At 38.1% G+C, this 23855-nt stretch overlaps 2 protein-coding genes across 6 annotated transcripts in view; one reads left to right on the top strand and one right to left on the bottom strand.

Annotated features, from left to right (window-relative positions):
* The window catches only part of grin2bb (glutamate receptor, ionotropic, N-methyl D-aspartate 2B, genome duplicate b), a 106359-nt gene extending 94814 nt beyond the window's left edge, over positions 1-11545 (top strand). The window contains exons 13-16 of one of the 3 annotated variants that reach the window (XM_016471606.1): positions 277-464; positions 3078-3316; positions 5611-6019; positions 7658-11545. In XM_016471606.1, the coding sequence (XP_016327092.1) occupies positions 277-464; positions 3078-3316; positions 5611-6019; positions 7658-8079 (1258 nt within the window). In that variant the 3' untranslated portion in view covers positions 8080-11545. Of the gene's footprint in view, positions 1-276; positions 465-3077; positions 3317-5610 lie in introns of all 3 variants that reach the window. The other 2 variants (XM_016471605.1, XM_016471604.1) reach the window with 2 other exon arrangements.
* Positions 11546-14836: 3291 nt separating this feature from the next.
* On the bottom strand, positions 14837-22049 carry LOC107676841 (uncharacterized). 3 transcript variants are annotated; one of them, XM_016471526.1, is made up of 4 exons: positions 22028-22049; positions 18505-18632; positions 17148-17277; positions 14837-15401 (listed from the first exon to the last, which is right to left on the bottom strand). In XM_016471526.1, exons 2-4 carry the CDS (start codon positions 18617-18619, stop codon positions 15092-15094), a joined length of 555 nt encoding a protein of 184 aa, XP_016327012.1. In that variant the 5' UTR covers positions 18620-18632; positions 22028-22049; the 3' UTR covers positions 14837-15091. The 3 variants fall into 3 exon arrangements, with proteins under 3 accessions (XP_016327012.1, XP_016327010.1, XP_016327011.1); XM_016471524.1 differs by lacking the exon at positions 22028-22049 and adding an exon at positions 20212-20544 and having other exon boundaries at positions 18505-18637; XM_016471525.1 differs by lacking the exon at positions 22028-22049 and adding an exon at positions 20212-20288.
* Between the last annotated feature and the right edge of the window lie 1806 nt (positions 22050-23855).

Below are 23855 nucleotides of genomic sequence, written 5' to 3'. Positions count from 1 at the left end.
ACTAAAATAACTCAAACTAAAACTTACTAAAAACTACATAGACAAAAAAAAAAAAAACCCACAAAAACTAATATAGTGACAAAAACTAAATTACTAAAACTTTAAAATTTAAATAAAACAGTAAATATAAAAATAAAACAATAAAAATTCTGAATATTAACAAAAACTATATCTGTATGTCAATGATAGTAAAATAACGCTGGTTTGCCAAAGTTTAATGTTTGACAAGGCCTTACCAACATTCTAACATATTACTCCTCTCCCTGCCCTGTGTAGTAAATTGGATGCATTCATCTACGATGCAGCGGTCTTGAACTACATGGCTGGACGTGATGAGGGATGTAAACTGGTGACCATCGGCAGTGGTTATATCTTTGCTACTACAGGGTATGGCATTGCCATTCAGAAAGACTCAGGCTGGAAGAGAGCAGTGGATCTCGCCATTCTGCAGCTCTTTGGAGATGGTAAAGACATTTTATTTTTTTTTAATAGTTTTTTTTATTGGATGATTGTGATGAATTAGCCACCAGTCTTAATCTGCACAAATTAGTTCAAGATTTCAAGTTCAAGTTATTTAGGGGACATTCACTAAGAATGAATCTACATTGTCTGCATTCTTTTAGCATCTGATTCACTGAAAAAATTCAGATGAGCGGATTGCACGATAGCAGACGGTGCCTGATTAAAATGGTTTGTGGGTGGTTAGTGAATAAGGCAGGTTTTTGCGATGAAATGCTGTTCACAAAAGTGGCGCGAATGTGTAGAGGATTCACAGCTTGAGATGTTTACTTCATTCACTTCTTCTTTAAATGATTCTCAATGTGCCCTCAAGGCAAACAGTTTTGAACAATACCTGGCAAGAGATGACAAGTGCCTATACTGTCTGTTAGAACGCCAACAAACACAAAATGGTATCAGATGTGTGAAAATATGGCATCCTGTTTTTCAAAGCTTCCTTTGTGTGAAATTCACATTCTGTTAAAGCATAATAAAGCTAATATCGAATTAATGTACTCATCAAATCAAGGATTCATCTCATAATGTGCTCTGTAATAGTATAAGTTACTATAGTTTACACAGGTGATGCAAAGCTAAAACTAAAGCTGTTTTAGGTTTTCTTTCATATTAGTCTGTTTGCACAAAGGATATAACTTTGTGTTTATGATTATTATATAAAATACAGCAATATAGTTGCATTAAATATGGAGGGGAAAATGTGGAAATTTGCAATGTACAAATGAAAGTTGTTGATGGTAATATTAGATTTGCCAATATTAAGCAAATTTACTGTACCAATTATATATATATATATATATATATATATACTGTATATATATATATATATATTTATTTTATTTTTTATTTTTTATTAATACTTTTATTCAGCAAGGATGCATTAAATTGATCAGACCTCACAGTAAAGATGTGTATAATGTTACAAAAGATTTCTATTTCAAATAAATGCTTTTCTTTTAAACTTTCTATTCATCAAAGAGTCCTGCAAAAAATTAACACACTTTCCACAAATATATTAAGCAACTGTGTTCAACATTGATTATAACAAGAAATGTTTCTTGAGCAGCAAATCTGCATTTTATATTCTGAAGGATCATGTGACACTGAAGACTGGAGTAATGATGCTGAAAATTCAGTTTTACCTTCACAGGAATCAATTACATTTTAAAATTTGTAGTAGTAAATTTGTATTTGTAATTGGTGTATAGTATACTAATTTAGTGTACCAAGTAACTATAATAGTTGTACTGTACCAGCAATAGATGTACAGCATTGAAAAGTGTTTATATCCACATCTCTAATTCAGTTTGATTCGAGTGCTTTCCTAGTGATCCAGATCCAGGGGCCATTTCTAGAAATCATCATCTCTTCCCCAAACAGCATCTGAGATGACAAGCTGTTTGGAACACATCCAAAGACACATGCAGAACATGCCCTATACACCCCACACACGCATAAACAGTGTTAACAATTTTAGACACTTAGGATGACATTTCGTAAAGAGATCTTATAGATACTGTATACGGGCAGAGTCATAGAAAATTCTATCGGATACATTATGAACTTTTCCACAACATTCTAATTTATTGAGATGCACCTGTATATACCCTACTTAATGATTCCTCATGCATGCATGGTTATGTCAAGCAAGCGGGACGCATTAGATTAGATTAGTGGCAAAGTGAGTGTTCATATGCATATTGACAAGCAGGCAGTGCACACTGACAGCAGTATGGAATCGGAAAGGTATAGGTGTATCACATGTTATTATATAAGCCAGCATATGATCCAGGAGCAGGAATAGAGTCCTATTTGCAAGTGTCAAGGGGGCACTTGTGTTATCTCAAAAGTACACTGGGAAGGCATCAACTGTGTGACATACATGTAGGTACACATGAATGCACCGGCACAGCATGTGAACACCCGCGCGCACATTCACCCTCACATAGGTATTGTGTTTTTGACGGATTTGAAGCCTGAAGTCCCCGACTACAGTTCCCAGTGTGGCATAGAACTGCAGGCACTGAATGGATGGATCCTTTTGCATGTTTTTTTTTTAGTGTGAGAAAAAGTATATTTGTGTGTATCTGCATTTGTCCCTAAAGACAGACCTGCAGAACACCGAATGGCGTTTTGGAGTTTGATCCTGTCCCTCCTATGCGGGCTGTCAGGCCCCTCAGGGCCCTTATTAGAGCTGGGAACCAAATCTCAAGTGACTCCCATAAGCAATCATTAATGTGAAGAGAGCTCAGTGTGTGTGTGAGTTGGATTAATCCGTTACGACAAATGTTACACTTCACATGGGCCGTAATTTGTTTACTGTGCAGAGTTTTGTGGGGGCTCTAAATAAATGCAGTGCTGAAACGCATTGAAATCGTCACAGATAGACAAACGTGAACAGACACGTCTGCTAACAGTAAAGCTTGAGAGCATTCGAAGCCCACAGACACACAAAACACACAGCTGGAGAGGCAGAAAGAAAAAGATGCACAAACAATCACTCTCTTTCTAACCCACATTCAAATGATAGAAAGTGCAATCTTTTTTCTCCTTCTTTGTAGGTGAGATGGAGGAATTTGAGGCCCTGTGGCTGACTGGCATCTGCCACAATGAGAAAAATGAGGTGATGAGCAGTCAGCTGGATGTAGACAACATGGCAGGTGTGTTCTACATGCTGGGAGCTGCAATGGCCCTGTCCCTTATCACATTCATCGCAGAGCACCTCTTCTACTGGCAACTGCGATTCTGCTTCATGGGTGTGTGCTCGGGCAAGCCTGGCATGACCTTCTCCATTAGCAGGGTGAGTGGCAGATTCACTTTTGATCCAAAGGCAAACAACCACCAAGACTGACTTCAGGAGCCAGCAGCCTATTGAGTTTGTGAAGGTTTGGAGATTAGGAGTACTGTTAAGAGAGATTAATAATAATTTTCTGCATTGGCATCTCTGTCTTATTGTCCAGTCAAAATTTCTTTCCTATCCTAGGTAGTGACAGGTTTGTTGTCTAATTTGTGACACATCAAAGTGTAACAGATTATCAGAAATAACAAAACAAAAAAAAAAACTACGTAGGTGGGGTTTTTGTTCTATGAATCGTTATTTAATTGGATTTCGAGATGAGCCATTCCACACAAAAGTAGCAGCAGTTGAACTTGAACTTGCAGGGAGTGGGGTTTAAGTGGTCTAAATGATTGGAGAAGTCCTACATATTAAATTTTCAATAAAAATTACAAAGTCAAAAGTAAAAAAAAAAAAAATCATACACAAGCAAGTATTATGGAAGCCTGTTTCTGCCACTGAATAAATTTTTTTTTAAAAGTAACTGTGACATTTTATCTCACAATTCTTTTTTCTCAGAATTTGCGTGATACAAACTCACAATTCTGACATTTTTATCTCAGAACTGTGATGGAAACTCACAATTACGAGAAAAAAAAAAAAGAGTTATTCTGACTTTCTCACAATTCTGACTTTTTTTCTCACAATTCCGATTTTATATCTCACAATTGGGAGAAAACAGTCAGAATTGCGAATCTGTATTACGCAGTTCTGAGAAAAACAGTGAGAATTGTGAGATAAAAACAGTTACCTTTTTTTTTTTTTATTCAGTGGTGGAAACGGACTTCCATAAAGTATGAATTGTTCACAATAAGATCTATTAACATGCATTTAGAAAATATTTCACTTTATGGCAAATTTATGTATCTAAAAAATGTCAAAAAAATTTATCTTGAATGTGTATATTCTCAGCCCATCTGAAAATTACTTTTTTTTTTTTTTTTTATAGTTTTAAGCATAAACAGTCACTTTTGGTTGAATTGACTGTTTTAAGGATGCTTAAGTATTTTTGCATAAGCATGTTATTAAAAAAAACACAATATGGGAGAGAAAGGCACCTCTCAAGAGAAAGAAGGAAAAAGAAAGAAAAATGAGATAACACTGAATGAAGAATATGTTCTAACCCAATCGGATTGAAGGGTCAGGAGATGAATGAGAATAAGAGTCACAGTGGGAAGGATGGCCCGAGTTAAAAAAGACAGAAGGTAGAGAAGATAAGAGGAACATAAAGAGAAGAGGGGGAAAAATACACACAAGTGGACAGACACTAAGCGTGACTAAGAGTGAGACAGGAAACATTTCTGACATGTTGCCTCACTAGAGGGATAGATCGCCAGTAGAAGAGTAACCTTTACCCTTTGAAATGTTTTGAAGAGAATTCTATTTGTTCCACATGTTTCATGTATTGTTTGTTATGAAATGGTTTTCCTGGTTTGTATATTAAAAAAAACACATTCCATTATAGTGCATCACAACATTTACAGGTTTGGGTATAAATGGAAGCACCCAGCCGTTTAAAAGATAATGAAGTATTTTGACTTCAAGCCAGTTTTACAATAACACATTTGCCATTTAGAAATGAGTTTGATAAAAGAAAGCCAAAACTACATAGATAAATGGATTAAAATGCAGTAAATCTGCATCACTGGTGAATGAGCTGGAGAGGTTTATTAGAATATTGTGTAATTAATTTGTCATGGCAGTGATGAAGGAGAGACAGAGGAGTAGACACAGTGGTGTCAGCTGAATTTTAATCACATTGATTAAAGACATTGATAGGCAGTCAAAACCACAGAGTTACTGCAACCCTGTCACCATGTCATCATTAATCAGAACCTCTATCGCCCCTGCCGTTTCTCTTTCTTGAACATGTTTTGCTCTTTTTCCCTTCTCCTTTCATTCCTTTCTGTATCCCTCAATTTCCTTTCTCTGCTCTTGTGCACATAATGTCAAAAGGTTAAAGACAACAATGAATAAACTCTTTTTTTACACGTGATAAACAGGAAATCCCTAGAAATAAGTTTTTTTTAATTGTCTAAATTAAACTACAGCATATAGAAGACTGTCAGAACAGTAATTACAAATTCAGAGATTTGACTTGAAAGGACTAAGCCTTGAGACTTAACATGAACTTAGCATCAGAATTGTGAAAATGCTTGCTGCTAATTAAACTTCATTAAACAACAATCTAATCCCACATTGTTTGTTCCTTCTCCTCTCCTTTGTTTTTGCTTTTCCTCATTTTATCTGTCCAACAGGGCATCTACAGTTGCATCCATGGTGTTCAGATTGAAGAGAACAAATCAGCCCTTAACTCACCATCAGCCACTATGAACATGAACATGAACAACACCCACTCCAATATTCTCCGTTTGTTGCGTACTGCCAAAAACATGACCTCTGTACCTGGGGTCAATGGTTCACCTCGCAGCGCACTGGACTACAGCCATCGTGAGTCAGCCGTTTATGACATCAGTGAACACCGGCGCAGCCTAGTAGGCCACACAGACTGCAAGCCTCCACCGTACCTGCCAGAGGACAACATGTTCAGCGAATATGTAAGCGAGGTGGAGAGGACTTTTGGGAATTTGCACCTGAAGGACAGCAACCTGTACCAGGATCATTACCTACACCACCATGGGGGCACGGGATCCGAACTGGCTCTCGGTATGTCGGGTCCCCTGCCTAACCGACCTCGTAGCTTAGGGAGTGCCAGTTCATTGGAGGGGGGGTACGATTGTGACAGCTTAGGGGGAGGGGTAGCGCCCATCTTCACCACCCAGCCAAGGCAGTCGCTGACACATCGGAACAGGGAAAAGTTTGACCTGATTGCAGGTCACCCCACCCAGTCAAGCTTCAAGTCCGGCCTGCCAGATCTATATGGAAAGTTCTCCTTCAAGGGTGGGGCATCCAGTTCAGGGTTTATTGCAGGACACGACAGGTACTGCGGGGGAGGTGGGGTGGGATCAGGAGGGGACGACGGAAACATTCGATCTGACATGTCCGATATTTCCACTCACACCGTGACCTACGGGAACCTCGAGGGGCACGGCAAACGGCGCAAGCAGTACAGGGACAGCCTAAAAAAGAGACCCGCTTCTGCCAAGTCTCGCCGTGAGCAGGATGAGATTGAACTTGGCTTCAGGAGACGTCCCCACCACACAATCCATCACCATCATCACCACCATCATCCAGCAACACAAGCACACCGCTCAGCCACCCCACCCGTGGAGCGCAAGAGCCTGAGAGGTGGTAACAGCACCTCCTATCTATTCAGAGACAAAGAGAATTTGAGGGACTTCTATGTGGACCAGTTTCAAGCCAAGGAAGGGGCATCTGCATGGGAGCATTTGGATTTAAGTGATGCTCCAGGAATGGGTGGAGGAGTGGGACTGGGCGGAGGCAGTTGCAGTGGAGTAGTTAGTAGCGGTGGTGCTGGGGGAGCGTGCACTAGTTTGGTTCCCATGGAAGATTTCCTGAAAGGTAAATCCAAGAAGACAGAATGTAAGGGTGGAATGGGAGGAGAATCGCCTGGGCAACAGGGCCATGCATGCTGGGAAAAGGGCATCGTAGGGGTGGGGGGGTTGGCTGGAGGGGATTGGGAATGTCGCAATTGCCACAGTGGAGGGGTTGGAAGTGGAGGAAGCAAGCCAGTTTGCATGCATGGGGGAGGCGGGGCTGGGGGAACCAGTGGAGGGAGTGGACAAATCTCAAGCCGCCCTAGTTCAGCCACCTGCAAGCGGTGTGATTCGTGCAAGAAACCGGGCAACTTGTATGACATCAGTGAGGACAACCACCTCCTCTTGGATCAAACTGGGGGCAAGCACCCTCTGGAGAGCGGAAAGGGAGGGGGAGGCACAGGAGCCCAAACCCAGGTACAGAGGCGGAAATTTGGCCCAGGTGGTAAGGTTTTGCGCAGGCAGCACTCTTATGACACATTTGTAGAGCTGCAGAAGGAAGGGGCGGGCAGGATGGGTGGGTTTGGAGGCAGTGGCGGAGCGTCAATGCTTCCTCCACCCCGAAGCGTGAGCCTAAAAGACAAAGACCGCTACATGGAGGGCACGAGCCCCTACGCCCAGATGTTTGAGCAGTATGCGGGAGGGGAGCGGGAGACATCATATTTTGGGGACAGAGGGAAGGGCGGGGGTTCATCATTTAGCTTATTTCGTGGGGGTGAAGGTGGGTTGCACCGTCGCTCCGTGGGTGAGAGAGACATGAGGGACAGGGATAGAGGCATGATGGGAGGAGGTGTGGGCGGTACCCGAGGGGTTGGGACTTACTCCTTGTCTAAATCTCTCTACCCAGATAAGGTGAACCAGAACCCATTCATCCCAACCTTCGGCGACGACCAGTGTCTATTACACGGCGCCAAATCATACTACATCAAAAAGCAGCAGGCACAGCCGCAGCAGCAACAGATGCCACAACAGCAGCAGCAGCAACAGCTCCTCAACAACAGTCGGGCTGACTTCCGGGGCTCCATGGGGGTGACTTCCTATTTGCCTGCTTCCGCAACTTCTGGGGTACTGTCCAATGTGGCCCCTCGGTTCCCCAAGGAGCTATGTCTGGGCGGGCCTCTTGGCAACCACTACGGTGGAGGACCTAGCAACAACAAGCTGCTGTCAGCAAGGGATGGGTTAGGAATGGGTCAAGGACAGAGACCGTTTAATGGCTCGAGCAACGGACATGTTTACGAGAAGCTTTCCAGTATAGAGTCTGATGTCTGAAGAGGGGAGTCAGAAACAGATAAAAACGCAGAAAAGAAGCCAACAGACATGCGGAATGATGATTGAGAGAAAACTGAAAAGGCAGTGTGTAATTAGTTCCTTCATGCTCACGACAAGAAGAGGAAACCGTGTGTGGAGGAACTGACTCATGCTTTCTTTAAGTTATGCGGATCACGCACTGCCAAGCATACGTATGTAAATAGAGAGAGGGGACCTGCCCACTGTCAAAAAGTTGAGATTAGGGGGGAAAATCTGTTTATTCCTCTCTTTATTCTCATGTTTTTTGTATATTTAACTATTTCCCTGCTCCTAACATCAAACTAGCGGCCAATCCAGATGGAGATAACCGTGTACAATCCTTTGTACAATTGTGGATGGAAATCAGTTACTCTTTTTAAGCAACAGGGTAAAACTTACAATAATTATATTGATAATGTTCCTGATAATAATATTATTATATATTATTACAATGTTTATGATGTTCCAATTGGGCTTGGTTTCTGGATGTTTTATGCTGTTATATATTTGTACTGTAGTTTCAGTTATTAGTTAACAAACCACTTTGCGGGAGGCTTTTTTGATTTGTCAACTGAGCTTATTTGATTGTTAATTGAGTTGTAGACAAACTTGGATTCCATAAGGTTCTTTATTATTGATTATTCAAGTTTATTTTACCAGTATGGAGTGCTGTAAGATGTGTGTACAAGGCATGATTTGCAAAGTACTTCAGCTGCACTTGAGATATCATTGTGAAGGAAATGTATTATCACCTTATTTTTACAGTGTTCCGTTTGTTAGAACAATATTGGTTTAATACACAGCACGTTATGTGCCTTACCAAGACTTACAGAATACCTGATTTACAGGTCATATTGCCATGGTAACTTTCTGGTCACTGCACACAGACTTGTCATTGGATGATTCATATTATTCTGGAAGCTTCCTTTTAATGGTATAAGCACTGATATGGAATATCCAGCATTGAGGAGACATAAAGTAGGCTAAATGCGTTTATAGTATTAATCTCAAGAACTAGGTTCTAAAGAAAACCAGATAAATTATTATTCGAATAGCTTTTAATAATAGGAACATAGGATATTTGAGGTTTGCACAACATTGTACAGTACACAGTATCCTCCCTGAGAGTCGAGGCATGGGGCGTTACATTTGTATGGTGTTATCTACAATATAGAAATAAAAATAAATTTATTAATTATTTTTTCTCCACCATCCCCCAATTCTGAGGAAGTCTTTGATCAAGCGGCAAAATAACAACTGTGTCATGGATTTGTTTCTTCTTAGAATGCAGTTAGTATTGGCTATGCTTATCTATACTTTCCTTAGGGAGATGCCAGTACACAGTATGTAGGGTTTTGCAAGATTCTCAGCAAATATTTGCATTTTGTTATGTAAATACACATTTTTTTCCCACTCTGTACAGTGAATAGACAGAAAGGATGTAACTCTACAGATCTATGTTTTACCATATTGGTTAGATGATATTTTAGGAATTACATTAAAGGTTAACAATCCAACTTTGCTGCAAAATGTATCAGTTAAAAATCAACGAACGGACAAACATTAAGAATTTTTCTATGTCCTCCCTACTGTTATTCAGGCTAATACAATCCTTTACTGCACCTGTACAGGAGAAGTGAAATTTTGTACATATTTTAGTTTATGCCAGTCAGAGTGCTTTTTTTAAATAACGTAAGACATGATAATGGTGGGGATGACTCCAGTTATTTTCCCTATCCTTTTGTTGTTAATTTGCAGTTTTAATACCAACTTATATGAAGTAGAGGTATTTCTCAGGAATTTTGGATGGGCACAGGCAAAAACAAACATATAATTTAGCTAAATTGCCTAATTACCTAAATCAATAAACCAGTGAACTCATTTAATTGGATAAATGAGAGCCATGTGAGGTTCGTTGCTAGTATTTATGACTTTTTTCCCCCCATCGTTTGCGAAACCACAAATGAACTCATGGCAGGACAGTCTGAAGACGTTGTCATTTTTTGAACTCTTGGCCCACAGCTTAGATAAAAATCCTTTACTTGAAATTTGTTGTGTTTATTGCAGATTTTCTTTATACATTTTCTTTGTGAATGAACTGTTAGCCAAACAGATCTCCACTTTAAGCACAATATTTATAATATTCGGTTTATAATTGATGTATAGCTATCGATTTGTTAATTTTTTTATCTCAACTTTATGCCACATTTTTTTTTTGACTCAGTTGTCTTTGTGTGTAAGAGTTTGTGTTTAAGATGAGCATGCATGTCTTTTACTTATTTTATTGCCATATCTTTAGCGTTTCATACATTTATGTCTATTTAGATATCATGCCTGCTCTTTGTGGGTGCAATATGTTGATAAACTGTGCATCATACAGGTTCGGGTTGTACAATAGATGTGGTGTTTCCAATGAATTGATAAGATCTTTGAAAATGGATATGTATGGAATAATAATAACTCGTTAAGGAAATTAACCGGCAATCCCAAATTTGGGTGATGTTGCTAGATTTCGTCAGGAATACTGCCATTAGTTAAGCATAAGTTTTGAAAACCATTCTTGCGTCCATTTAAGGCTAATTTTGTCTTTTTTTGTCACACGATTTTTTCACGATACTTTTCTTTGCATGGTACCATTTTTCTAAAGTACCCTTAATATTTTTTATGCTTGGTCTGTTTTTCTGATTTTAATTTTATTTAGTAAATCATTTAACAATATCTCATAACAGTGTGCCATTGCTTTAAGAGCTATAGATGTGGTAACAGACCACTGCATTTCCTGTTAATCTCTGTGTTTGTACCGCAGAGTCGAGCCAACAGTTTTTAGTAGTAGTACTGTGTAGAAGTAGTATTGTGTGATTGGGTGTGTGAGTGTCAGGGACAGATGCCTTTGCTCTTCCTGAAAAGCTTTCCAGTTTTAATTCTCACTTTAAAGATGTGGCCTTGTAAAAGCACGCTAATATAACATTTGATAAACACAGGTTGTGTGAGATGACATTTGCAGCAGAAGATACAAGGGAGATGGGCCGATAAAATGGGCGGACAAGGATGGAGGTATAGTAGCCAGTGTTCTGTGTTATTTCAGTGTTTTATTTCCCTTTTCATTCATTCTCATTTGAACTAATCTCTTTCTTTATGACTGGTAGGATAAGACTACACTAGTTTGACTCTATTTTACTGGTTTGTCATTTTAATGCCCTCCCCAGTAAGGTACATCACATATGATTGTACATGTATCTGAAATCATATGCTTGATTACCTCTGTATGCGAGTGGGCATGTGTGCGCGCAGGTGTTTGTGTGTGCACATTTGTCTGTGCGCGTGTGTGTGTGTGCGCGTGTGTGTGAAAAGGAAACAGAGCACAGTGCAATGGTTATCTACTATGTCTGCTGTAAATAATTATGTCCCCTTTCAATAGCCTTTTAATATATGAAGACAAATATTTAAAATAATGAAATTTGAGATACATTTTTGTCGGGAAGATTTTTTAACATTTGCAGCAGAAGATACAAGGGAGATGGGCCGATAAAATGGGCGGACAAGGATGGAGGTATAGTAGCCAGTGTTCTGTGTTATTTCAGTGTTTTATTTCCCTTTTCATTCATTCTCATTTGAACTAATCTCTTTCTTTATGACTGGTAGGATAAGACTACACTAGTTTGACTCTATTTTACTGGTTTGTCATTTTAATGCCCTCCCCAGTAAGGTACATCACATATGATTGTACATGTATCTGAAATCATATGCTTGATTACCTCTGTATGCGAGTGGGCATGTGTGCGCGCAGGTGTTTGTGTGTGCACATTTGTCTGTGCGCGTGTGTGTGTGTGCGCGTGTGTGTGAAAAGGAAACAGAGCACAGTGCAATGGTTATCTACTATGTCTGCTGTAAATAATTATGTCCCCTTTCAATAGCCTTTTAATATATGAAGACAAATATTTAAAATAATGAAATTTGAGATACATTTTTGTCTGGAAGATTTTTTATAGCCACATGGGGAAAAGTTATTAGACCACTGGACCAGGAGCACAGTGCCATTCTAATAGCATTCGAGAACCAGAATTTAAGACAAAATGTACACCTCTGTTGTCTTCAATTCTGTCCTTCTTGTATTTTAACCACTTATTTTAAATGTTACTTATGGATCAGAACTGTACAGATTCTGTAAATATGACAAAAATTGTTTCTTTTTTCTGTTTTTGTATAGAGAGAGATTACATGTGTTAAGACTATAATAATAATTTAATGAGACATTTCACAATACTTAAGCTATTGAGAATACAGACACAGTGTGAAAATAAGTGCTACGATATATTCTTCTGTCTCTTTGTACAAAACAGTGTTGACTAAAAACAAAATAAAAGGGAGATATCTCAAGCCTCATAGTCCCTTCTGTGTTTTTCCATACATCTCCAGCAGCCAGAATCTGAGGGGAAATGGTGACACACCTTGTTTTCTGTGTCATCATGTGCCAGATATGAATCTCACTTGCTTTTCACGTTGTTAATATGAAAATTGTGAAATGTTTTTCTTATGTATTATTTGATAATCATTTGACTATTCAACACAAGCTTAGGTTTGCTTCGTGACATAATGTACATGGAACGTGAATGAGAGCTTCTTAGCCACTGGTGTTGCCTTGGATACGTCTGGTTCACAGCACCATGAACAAACTGCAAGTAAATACTGATGTCACTGAATTCATCTCTCATTTCCGTATCTATCGATTCATGTCAAGCATATTCTGATTATTGATTCCCGTATGAAAGTGCTGTTTCTAATCATGAGGATGTCGTACATGCGGTTTATTTTTTAAAGTAATAGCTGTTTATTTTAAAACCATTTGCAATGAAATGTTTCACAAACCTACTCTTTCTATTCCTGTCTCACTCCCCCACTCTCTTTTTTCATTCCCCTTTCTCTCTTTCTCTCACACGCTTTCTTAAAGCAGCCAATCACAGAATGCATTGCAACACATGTAACTATTTCTTGACAATTAACTGTTACCTAGCAACTGGACATTTAGAGAAAGAAGGAAACGGAGAGAGAGAGTGACGGAGGGAGGAAGCTAGTGAGGGAAAAAGAAAGATTTGTGTAGTATACTGTGTCTTGGTTTGGGTGCTACAACATATTACACAGAAACAGCAAGTAACTGATACGCAACACCCACACGTGTCCATGGCGTGAGGGAGGGAAAAAAGATGAAGAGAGCTAAACGCAAGCAGGGCAGTTGAAGGAAGGAGTGACAGGTGAATAGATAGAGGGAGTCGTGAATGGAAAGATTCAGAAAGTAATTTATTCAAAAATTAAAGCAAGTCGCAGCTTTCACGGTCATTTAAAGAAGGACTGAACAAATGACGGACGCTCGTTTACGTGAGACAGAGTTGCTTGTTCATACGTACCAATATTACGTTACACGTCCTCACCAACACACTTTAAGTATGAAGTTATATTGGTAATCGTCTTTAAGTCCTGTGTTGACCAAAAACAGTGGCCCACAGACTTCAAGCACTCACTCCTGTCAAAATAACGCGCGGTGAACTAACCGGCGCAACACTGCCACCATGCGGCCGGAGTTACATAACACTCCAGAGTCATCTCGCTCACCTCTGAAGGGGTAGAGGCGCTATGGTTTGTATTTTCAGTTGTTAAAATTACACCGCTATGATTCTGACTGTTACATAAGAGCACAAAAAAAGTATAATCTGATCTAGCTAGCATGCGTTGAGTTACATTATAAGCTCCTCAATGCAGATGTTCGTAATTAGTGTTCAGTATTATTTAAGGGAATTAATGTAATTAGTGACTCGCCTATAGTGAGCAGCATACTGCTGTTCTCTATTAGAGAGAGTGAAAGTGCATATGTGAGTGATATTTAGTAATGATGCATTTTATATGCAGGAGTTAATGTGTGGTAGACGCTGCTCTCATATACACAGAGATGGGAACCATGTTTTAATATAAGATTTGGAAGCCTGAGAGAAATTATGCCTCCCGTTTGACATCATTTATGAAAAGCATGTGAATGGAGATGGTTGGTGTGCATAGAGTGTAATATGACAATAATTTAATAATGTAGAACATAACCACATGCTTACCTCTACATAGCCTACATACATACACACACACGTGAAACAGTGCCTACTTAAATAAAAAAGGCTACCAGGGAAGTAAAAAAAAAAACATGATAAAACATTGTAAAACTTGTTCAAATTAATAATTTACTAAAAATGAACCATAAAGTAGTTTTAGTGGTGTTTAGTCGTAAAATAGAAATGTTACATTTTTCTGTATATTACTTTCAGGTTAGGCACTGTGCCAAGCAAACCCAAACTGCATAACATAATTGAACATAATTAACAAAATTAAGTAACGTGTCTGGTTTTGTTTACCCAGAACTAAGGATTTCATTTGTAATTAAGTTATCTTAATATGCTATTCAACAAAGAGATATTCAACAAAGAATTAATATTGTCAACCAACCCCTGCGGTTCAATATTTTAGCACAATTAAAAAATGAGTAGTCAATAATAAAAACACACACACACTGACATAATTATATTTTAAAGTATTCAAATTTATTCACCTGATTTTATTCCTGTCACACACATGTCTGTGGATACCAATACCTAAATGAAGATTCTCCACAGAAAATAAGAACTGATTGTATACGGCTTCATCCTTGTTTAGCTTTGTTTGGAAAGAGCTGCAGTTTCTGTTTTTACTCTCAAGGTTTTTTTCATTTGGTATTATCCTGCTGGGAAAGTTTTCCACAATGAACATTCCCAGCATTCGCTCTTCTGCCAGGGAACTTTAATTGCACTTTTGAGACCCAAACGTGAAGGAGTACAGACAAAAGAAAATGAATGCACACTTATATAGTATACTAACATTTTTAATATTTGAATTATATTTTATCTCCAATATAAAGGTTATTTCCTGAATAACATTAATGTATCTGATTGTAATATTTGCAAATCTTTCGTCTATCCCTCTACCGCTCGCTCTCTTTAACCCTTCCATTTTCATTTTTGAACACTTTGACTCGTCTGGTTCTCACCACCCTGTTCGCAGGACGAACCACTCGAACCACGTAGCGCCGTGGATACTTCGCTTGACTTGGTCCCACACTCTGAGGAGCCGGTTCCTTGCCATCCCCTCCTTCCTCCCCCTCCTCTCGGTAACCATGATGACGGAGGAAGGGTTCCAGGGTTGCTAGGCGATTGTTAAGATCTGTGATGCGCCTCTGTAAGTGGGAGACTTCTCTGAAAAGATCATTTAGGGACTCTGAGAGAGGACGAACCCTGCGAGGAAGAAGAGAGTGTGAAATGGGGCGAGATAGAAGAGGCTTCTATGTTTGTATGCATGTGCGAAAACATCTGTAGGCCTACGAGAGAGAAAAGAGTGTATAATCGTTTTTCTGTTTCTTTTGTGAGGGTTTGGCACACGCTTTACACACTCAACACTGCAAAAAATCATCGTACCAAGTCAGTCCTCCAAAAGTTCATTATGAATTATTAATGTGAATAAGGAGATTTCATGTTTGTTTTAGTGTACTAAAATGTGGGGTCAGAAAGTCAAAAAACATACATTAACAGGACGTAGTTTAATATGACAAGGCTGAGCTTCTGGTCCTCCTAGCTCAGACCTGCCTTACAAAAACTCAAAAGGTCACGCCGCCATTGCCTCTAGGTGTGTTAAAACGCTCTGTGCCATAGGTTGACGAGTCCTTTGTACACCACATTATGACAACTGTCCGATCCGGCCGCTTCATGAATAATAACAAAAGAAAAACAAAGCCTTCTCTCCAGAGAGCCTTACTCTTCTGTGTAGCTTATCTGGTCTCTAACATTTTCAAGGCTAGACTACTGACAATGTCTTTCTTCTGGCAATTGCCAAAAATCCTGCCATCCTGGCAACGTGTTGTTACTTGCTCTATGCCTTTTACTTATTTTTCTACGTAAACACGCATTAGTACATTACGGTATTTGAGCGTTGCACTACTTTTTCCAATGCGCTGACTTGTTCAAGCACGCCTCTTTTAAAAAGCCACGTCAAGTGAAATTGAGTTCTAAACGAGCTTTAAAATGTGATGCGAGACCTTGCGTTCTTTTTTCATTCCTCTGCTCCTCGAAGTTCGAGTTTTTAAATGCAAAAACACATTCTGTGTGAATGGACATTTCAAATACAAGGATCTTTTAGCTTCAACGTTTAAACGGCAGACATTGTAAACCTTCCTCAATAGGACATTTGTTGTTGTTTGTTGTTAGTTTAGTAGTTTAGTTTACAGTGTTTCTTCTTAGTGCTTTAGGCTTCGCATGCTTTGTGATCATTAGCTGATCTGATTTGATCTTGTAATTGCTATTTGCTATTTGATTCATACATGTAATTCTTAAGTCACTTTGGGATGCCTTACGAAACAGAAATATATTGGAATATAGCCTACTGGAAATATAATGCAAACTATTAAATAATGCATACCATATATGAGAAAATAGCTTTTTTTATATATATATACTGCAATATATGCATCGACCAAGTTGGCCTATGTTTATATATTGCTACAAATATAAATATACAGTAGCCTATAGCAATGAAGATTAGCGCACTACTTATTTTACTTATTACTTACTTGTAATTTGATATAGATACCGAGGAAACCTTTTCTGGGATTTTAAGTGCTGTTTCCATGCTAATAGCTTAGAATCAGCATCTTGAAAACAATCTCCTTAGGGCTAGAATGTAAGTCTGTTAAACTGCTGACTTCAGGATAACAAACCCCCAAAGGACGGTGCATTTTTCTAGTTTATATAAAACAGTCCAACGAGCAGCTTTCATGTGCAAAAAAACTTTTTCCACAAGACAAGAAAGCTTTAGTGAACATACAAAGAGAGATATAGCTGGTTTAACACTCTCTAAGTTGCATGTTATAAAAAATATTGGTGGTTGGTTAACACTAATTGCTTTACTTGCTTTGTACTTTAACACCATCCATAGTAAAGAGTCTTTTCAATGAATTTGTACAGGTATTAGGAAAGACAGCGTGTTACCTGGAGTAGTCTGGCAGAAGGGCATTGGGTTGTGAGTGTAAGAGAGTCTTGATATCTTTGAATATGCGTTTGCCCCAGGCGTCCAACACTCGAGTCACGCTGCGTATGTTAGCCACGTTCACATTCTCCGCTGCCGTGAGGGCAAAGACAATGAGGTTAGTCTCTAATAAGGCAGGCAACCACATGACAAGAGGCTTTCTGATGCTTCAGAATGGTTTTAATCAGGTTTCTTTCACTGGACTACAGGGCTTTAACTTTAAAGAGTGGAATTAGGAGATGTCTATTTGTGTTTTAGCTGGGTTGACAGGTAAGGGTACGAGTTTGTTGGTGTACATAGTTCAATGTGATTTGTATTTTAATATTAGCTCCATGTACATCTGAACAAATGTGTTGAAGTTGAGCCAATCCAGACTGATAGCCTTTTTTTTTTTTTTTTTACATTGGCCCAACACACCAACGATTGAAGCTGTTTTTGGAATGAAGTTTAAAAACACCTAATATTCAGTAATGTGAAATGACCGCACTGACACTATCAGATGAGAACAAAACTTGAACTCAATTTATCTGTATGATGACAATTGTCTTCTGTAGAGTTGCTTTATAGCTGAATTTATTTCATATTAATGAACTCTGCATCATCTGTTACCGAACTGAATGAATCGACACTGAACTAACTCAAGCTATAACAACACTATTGCCTTCTGTAGAGCTGCTTAAAAGTTGATTTAAGCTCATTTCATAATTTGATTCACTACTATTAAATTGAATATTAATATTGAGTCAATACTGAACAGAATTTAGCTGAATAATGACACTATCTTCTTTAGAGCTGCTTTATACAGTTGAATTGGCTTCATAATGAATGAACTTTGCAACATTTGCACTGCTACTGAACTATAAACATTGAACTAAACTGAGCTGAATAATGACAGTATTTTAATAGTGTTATAGGGCTGCTTTACAGCTGAATTGTATTCCTTTCATAACTTAAGAACTTTACCAGATTAATACTGTTATTTATTTATTTTTATTACTGTGAATCTGCTTTGAGATGATCTGTATTGTATAAAGCGCTATAGAAATAAATGTGACTCGACTTGACATGCAACTCTTTCAACAAGCAAAGTACTAGGCCTGCACAGAATCAATTCAGATTTCATCAGATTTACTCAAAAATTAAATGGCTGTTATTTATATAATTATACTCACCGAACACCACTTGCATGCTTGTTTCTGAAATATTAGGCTAAATTGATATTACTTTCAGATAGCAATAAGAATGATGTCTCACCTCAGTTTAACACATTTTACCATTCTTAAATACACTCTGCACAATTTCATAATTTTATAATATTACCTCCCTCTCTGTAGTTCCAATTCCCATAATCCACTTCATTGCTCATCCCAAGACATGGAGACAAAAACGCCACGACCATCATAGGCACCATCATCTTTGCAGTCGAAACGGTCATGGTGAAGAAGTGGCTGAGTTTTAAAGGAGAGGTAGGAAAAAAATATCAGAAAGTTAAACAAGTACTAAGAACTCTCTCAATGTAAGGCAAGAGATTTAAACCTTTACCCTGCCAGTACATCTGGCACATGGGAGAGCACTTTGCTTCTTTCCAGGACAAACAGCCAGATGTGTTTTAGGGGCCGATGATACTGTGGAAAATTTCAGTGCAGAGGCCTGCATTTTTATATGATCGTATCCTCTGTTTCATCATTTCTATAGTCCTTGTTTTTTTTTCTCATGATACTTTCCAGGGCTCTTTTTTGTTGTTGTTGTTGTCTTCTACTTCTTTTTTTTATTAGAATTTAGTATTTAAGTTCGAAGCACAGATCCCATATTTCTTTCTATTATAATATTTTAGATTTCCTTTTCAAAAATAACTTTTCTGCAGTATCCAACTATTAAAATCATAATAATTTTGACTTAATCTATTGAAATAATATTTAATTAATTACACTAAAACTATTTTTCATTTTTAACTAGTTTTGTTTACCAAACATTATTATTACATTGACAACCATTAAAATTGTTACACGCAAGGGCATTGATTATTTCGACTGTACATCACGGTGTAACGTAAAAAAAAAAAATCCACATTTTCAACTCAACAAAATGTTCTTCTCTGGCTGTTTGAAAAAGGAAAAAATGACTTTACATTTTTTTTTTATGGGTTTCATGCCTTCTTTTGTGCCGTATCCATGGAAAGTGCCTCATGCTCTTCACTTCCCAAGAACAATCACGCAAGTGTCGGGTATTTCCACTCTATTAAATGACTGCGATCAGATCACAAAATGACTCGAGTTCATTCAGGAACACAGAGGGGAGATGGATGACGGGCTGATTGTCTTGTGACTGGCCTAACTGATAGCAAATTAGCTTATTTGAAAGAAAATCTCCTTTGTGCTGGAGCCACAAGGGCCAATGCCACAGAGAGCTCTCTGAGGTAAGATTACTACGAATAGGCAGAACTGCTAAAAACATGGCCATTAGACTAAAAAAAGCCACATTTCAGAGAAATGCTGCAGGAAAGCAAAGAGAAACTGGAGTGACTCCACACTGAGAAGGAGTCCAGAGGGGACTGAGAGCTTTACATAATATTGAACTTGGAGATCATAATTGACTTTGTAGAGTGAGTCACTAAAGAGGCATTTCTCAAAATGGCTCCACGTCATGGCGCAACACATAGCTGGATGTGCTCAGGAACTCGAAAATCACAGGATTAATGTTTGATCAGGACACTTCTGTCAGTTTTTAAACATTTTTTGAAATCACGCAGGCTTTAAAATGCCGAGAGAAGGAACTGTCAACTGACATGCAATAGGAATATCAATCAAACAATTACAAAAGACATACATCCACTAACACTTGCTGTAACATTGATTTTTGATGCTTTATGAAATCTAGACCGATCCCAATGCTAGATACAAGGCTTTATCCAACAGAAAGAGGGGAAATAGCAGGGTAGTAAAACTGCAGGACACAGATTAGTGGAATATTATAGAATACATTTTTACTTTTAATGGTTTAAATTCTACTAAAGTGCAAATTACTTACTTTATCAGGGAATGAGATGTGTCTTTCCTTTCTCTTTTTTTTGTGCTCCTCTGCTGTGATATCGCCGTCCTGTCCACTTCTTCTCTCTGAACAGCGTGTTGAAGTCTGTTGACCGTCAGTGTGCAAACACTTAAACTTCTGCATAAGAACTATGATGCTGTGTACATTTACCTCTCTCTCCTCTGTCTTATTCTTCCCCCTCCCTTCTGTACTTTTTTCAGTTTTTTTCTCTCTCTCCCACTTTCTTTTTCTCCTGCATCTCCTTTTCTTTCTTTCGTTCTTTCTCTCCCCCTCTCTCCATCTGTTGGGCTCTGTCTTCTCACACCCTCCCAAACTATCACTCTTTTCCAGATGTGCACCTTTTCTTTAGATTTATTTGATGTTTTTCTCCCTCCAATCATTTGCCCTTTTTCTCTTATAGTGACACACACTCAAAACAGACCTTATATAGTAAATAGTGATGACCTTAGACATAATGGCTTTCATAATACGATTATAATGCCCTGCCTTTAAACCAAACCCTTACTAAAATCTCTTGACATTTTGAAGCATTCTAAATATTTCAAATATTATGAGTGATTCAAACTGTGATAACCACTTTAAATGTCCTCATCAGTCAGTTTTTGACCTGTTTCACTCTATGCTTGAGGATGTTTTCTCACAAGTATAGCCAAATCTACACACACACACACACAAACACACACACACACACAGGTTTGTTTTTAGAAAAGTGGGGACATCCCATAGGCGTAATGGTTTTTATACTGTACAGACCGTATATTCTATTGCCCTACACCAACCCTACCCCTAAACCTACCCCTTACAGGAAACTTTGTGCTATTTCAGATTTTCAATACACTCCATTCTGTGTGATTTATAAGCGTTTTGAAAAGTGGGGACATGGGGTAATGTCCTGAAAAGTCACCTTCTCCTTGTAATACCTATGTCATACCTTTGTCATTATACAAATTTATGTCCTCATTTGTCACAAAAACGCGCGCGCACACACACACACACACACTCACACACACACAGACAGACAGACAGAGAGAGAGAATCAAGCAGGTTAGCAGAGCAGTCAGTCTCATAAATCAGGTCTCACACGATTTTTGTTATTCAATCAAAAGGCTCTTGAACATCGCTGAGCAACAACTGCATCAACTTGCATGTGCCTTTCAGTTGGAATGCTCTTAATTAAAAACACTGCATTCATAATTCAGTCTCTATGTCTCACAGTATTCTTTCCATGGTTACAGTGGGTGAATTTGTGTGGGCCAATACAATAAATGTCTGAATTAAATCTAGTTAAACCTGGATATAACAATGTCCAGACTTATATCTGTTTTACCTTGATGAAGACTTGACCATACTTTTGTATTTAATACAAGAAGACCATTCTTTACAGTTAATTCATATAAAAATTGTCCAGACCTCACTGTACTGTTTTTTTTCTGAAGTGTTGTTTAAAATCTTGTACAATCACTTAAAAAAAAAAAAACACCTTTAAGGAAAATGACCAAAAACTTATATAAACGTACTATATGTTTAATCTATTTTATGGCCATTTATATCCAGGAGCTTGGTTTAAATTCATAAATATAGACAGCATAATAAATATACTATACTACTTCTTCTTCTTTTCAGTCTTCTTCCAAAGTTTTTCTTTCTCACAAAAGCAGCCTGGAATTAACCTTTTCTTCATTATTTTGTTGTTGTATTGTAGTCCTTTACTATCATGCCTCTATATGTGTTGATTTTGACTCTCATTATGACTGCAGAGACAAGAAGATGAAAGAGACGGAAATATTTTTATTCCCTGGTATCCAGATGTTATATTTGTTGTGCCTCTACGCGCTCTCTCTCTCACCCTGGTCTGTTTTTGTGGTATGTGAGGTCAGTTTTGCCTGGCTTAGGCTTTTAAGAGTATGCGAATATTCCTTTACTTCAGCTCAGAAGTCACAAGGCACCCATGCACCTGTTTCTCATTAAACAAGGCAATTTTTCACCTCTAACTGAATTCCTTGCTCTTCTCTTCACCTCACTCTCTATATATCTCCCTATCTCAGTCTCTTTATCTTTATCATACAATTGGAGCTTGAATATTCAACGATTTCAAATATGTAAGGTGTGTGAAATCCATATTAATGGCTGTATTTTGTTCTTATGTGAATATTTTTTACATTTTTTTACGTCTTCACTTATAACACTTAAACGTATTTTTATCTGTTATCTATACAAATCAGAGATTATATATTTTTCTATATATACAGTAATATTTAATTTAAAGTCATACTAAACTAAGGAAAAAGTGGGAAAATATTCTGTACTGGTGTTTTTGATTTATCTGCCCTGGCGCTAATTATGTGTAGCCTATTTCAATGACAGTTATGTAATCATTACGTAATTCATTTTTGATGATTTTGGAACTCTTCTTTATTTGATGCAAGTCAGGCGCTCGCTCACAAAGTATGTGCTCTTTTGCTGCCACCTGGTGGTTAAAGTAGGCACACACACACACACACACACACACACACACCTTTTGCTGCCACCTGGTGGTTAAAGTAGGCACACACACACACACACACACACACACACACACACACACACGCACACACACAAACCCTGTCAGCCGAGTTTTATATGGGCATACCAGATAACGTCATGATGAATGATACTGTGTTTCATCATAAAATTTAAAATAACAGTTAAAATAAATAACTTTTTACCACAACAACAATAGCATTGTACACTGATTTACAAATCATAATTGCAACCGCATTTCAAACATTTTTAGTAATTCATCTATTTTTCTAGGCTATTATTAGTCTGCTTTTACATTGCTTAATGCTTATATATTTTGAAAAATTACATTCTTTCCCATAGGCTACATTACTATGGTTATTATAATCATTGCCATTTTAAAAGTGAATCCCGCATATATAATGAGTGATGAGGGATTTATATGTCATCATATGTTTGTTGCGTGTAGAGGACCGTTCTTAGCAGCAGGAAAAACAAAACTTTAATTCAATTTCGTTATGGATTATCCTAGGAAGCGCGCAAATAGCGATTCCTTTATAATAACTAAGCTGTCACTCACTTCAGTTCATCACGATCTCACAAAGTTAAGTTATAATCAATAAAGCTCTCTACACTGCATAATGAATGTATTTCTTACATTGTGTATCTTGTTACAATGAGAGAATCACATGGCCAATCAGATGTGTTTAAGAGAACGACAGAAATGTCTGTGATTGGTTACATTACGCAACCCTACAAAATACACTGTAAATAGAAACGTTTGATGCTCTGCAAAACCTCGGATGCTTTTGTGAATGTCCTTTTTCACTGCCTGAAAAAGCTATAACCATTTTAAAGACCTCGAGCTTAAAGGGTTAGTTCACCCAAAAATGAAAATTAGTCCATAAATTACTCACCCTCAAGGCATCCTAGGTGTATATGACTTTCTCCTTTCAGATGAATCCAGTCATATTCTTTCAGAGTTATATTAAAAATTGTCTTTGATCTTTCAAGCTGTTTAATGGCACTCAGCGGGTGTTGCAGTGCATCAGTCCAAAAGAAGTTAAATAAAAAGTCTATCCATAAAAAAGTGTCTCACACGGCTCCAGGGGGTGAACAAAGGC

Source organism: Sinocyclocheilus anshuiensis, unplaced genomic scaffold (genome assembly GCF_001515605.1).
Source record: "Sinocyclocheilus anshuiensis isolate Anshui unplaced genomic scaffold, SAMN03320099.WGS_v1.1 scaffold2166, whole genome shotgun sequence".
NCBI classification, from domain to species: Eukaryota; Metazoa; Chordata; class Actinopteri; order Cypriniformes; family Cyprinidae; genus Sinocyclocheilus; species Sinocyclocheilus anshuiensis.
Note: the sequence above shows the minus strand (reverse complement) of the source record. Positions and strands in the feature narration are given on the sequence as shown.

What these genes read in the sequence shown, in the direction of transcription:
- LOC107676841 (XM_016471524.1), bottom strand. Translation starts at nt 20,355, where the DNA reads ATGCAGAAGTTTAAGTGTTTGCACACTGACGGTCAACAGACTTCAACA. An exon ending in TTGGAACTACAGAGAGGGAG is followed by an intron (nt 17,278 to 18,504) that starts GTAATATTATAA and finishes CCCTCACGGCAG; the next exon opens with CGGAGAATGTGAACGTGGCT. An exon ending in CTTCTGCCAGACTACTCCAG is followed by an intron (nt 15,402 to 17,147) that starts GTAACACGCTGT and finishes TCTTCCTCGCAG; the next exon opens with GGTTCGTCCTCTCTCAGAGT.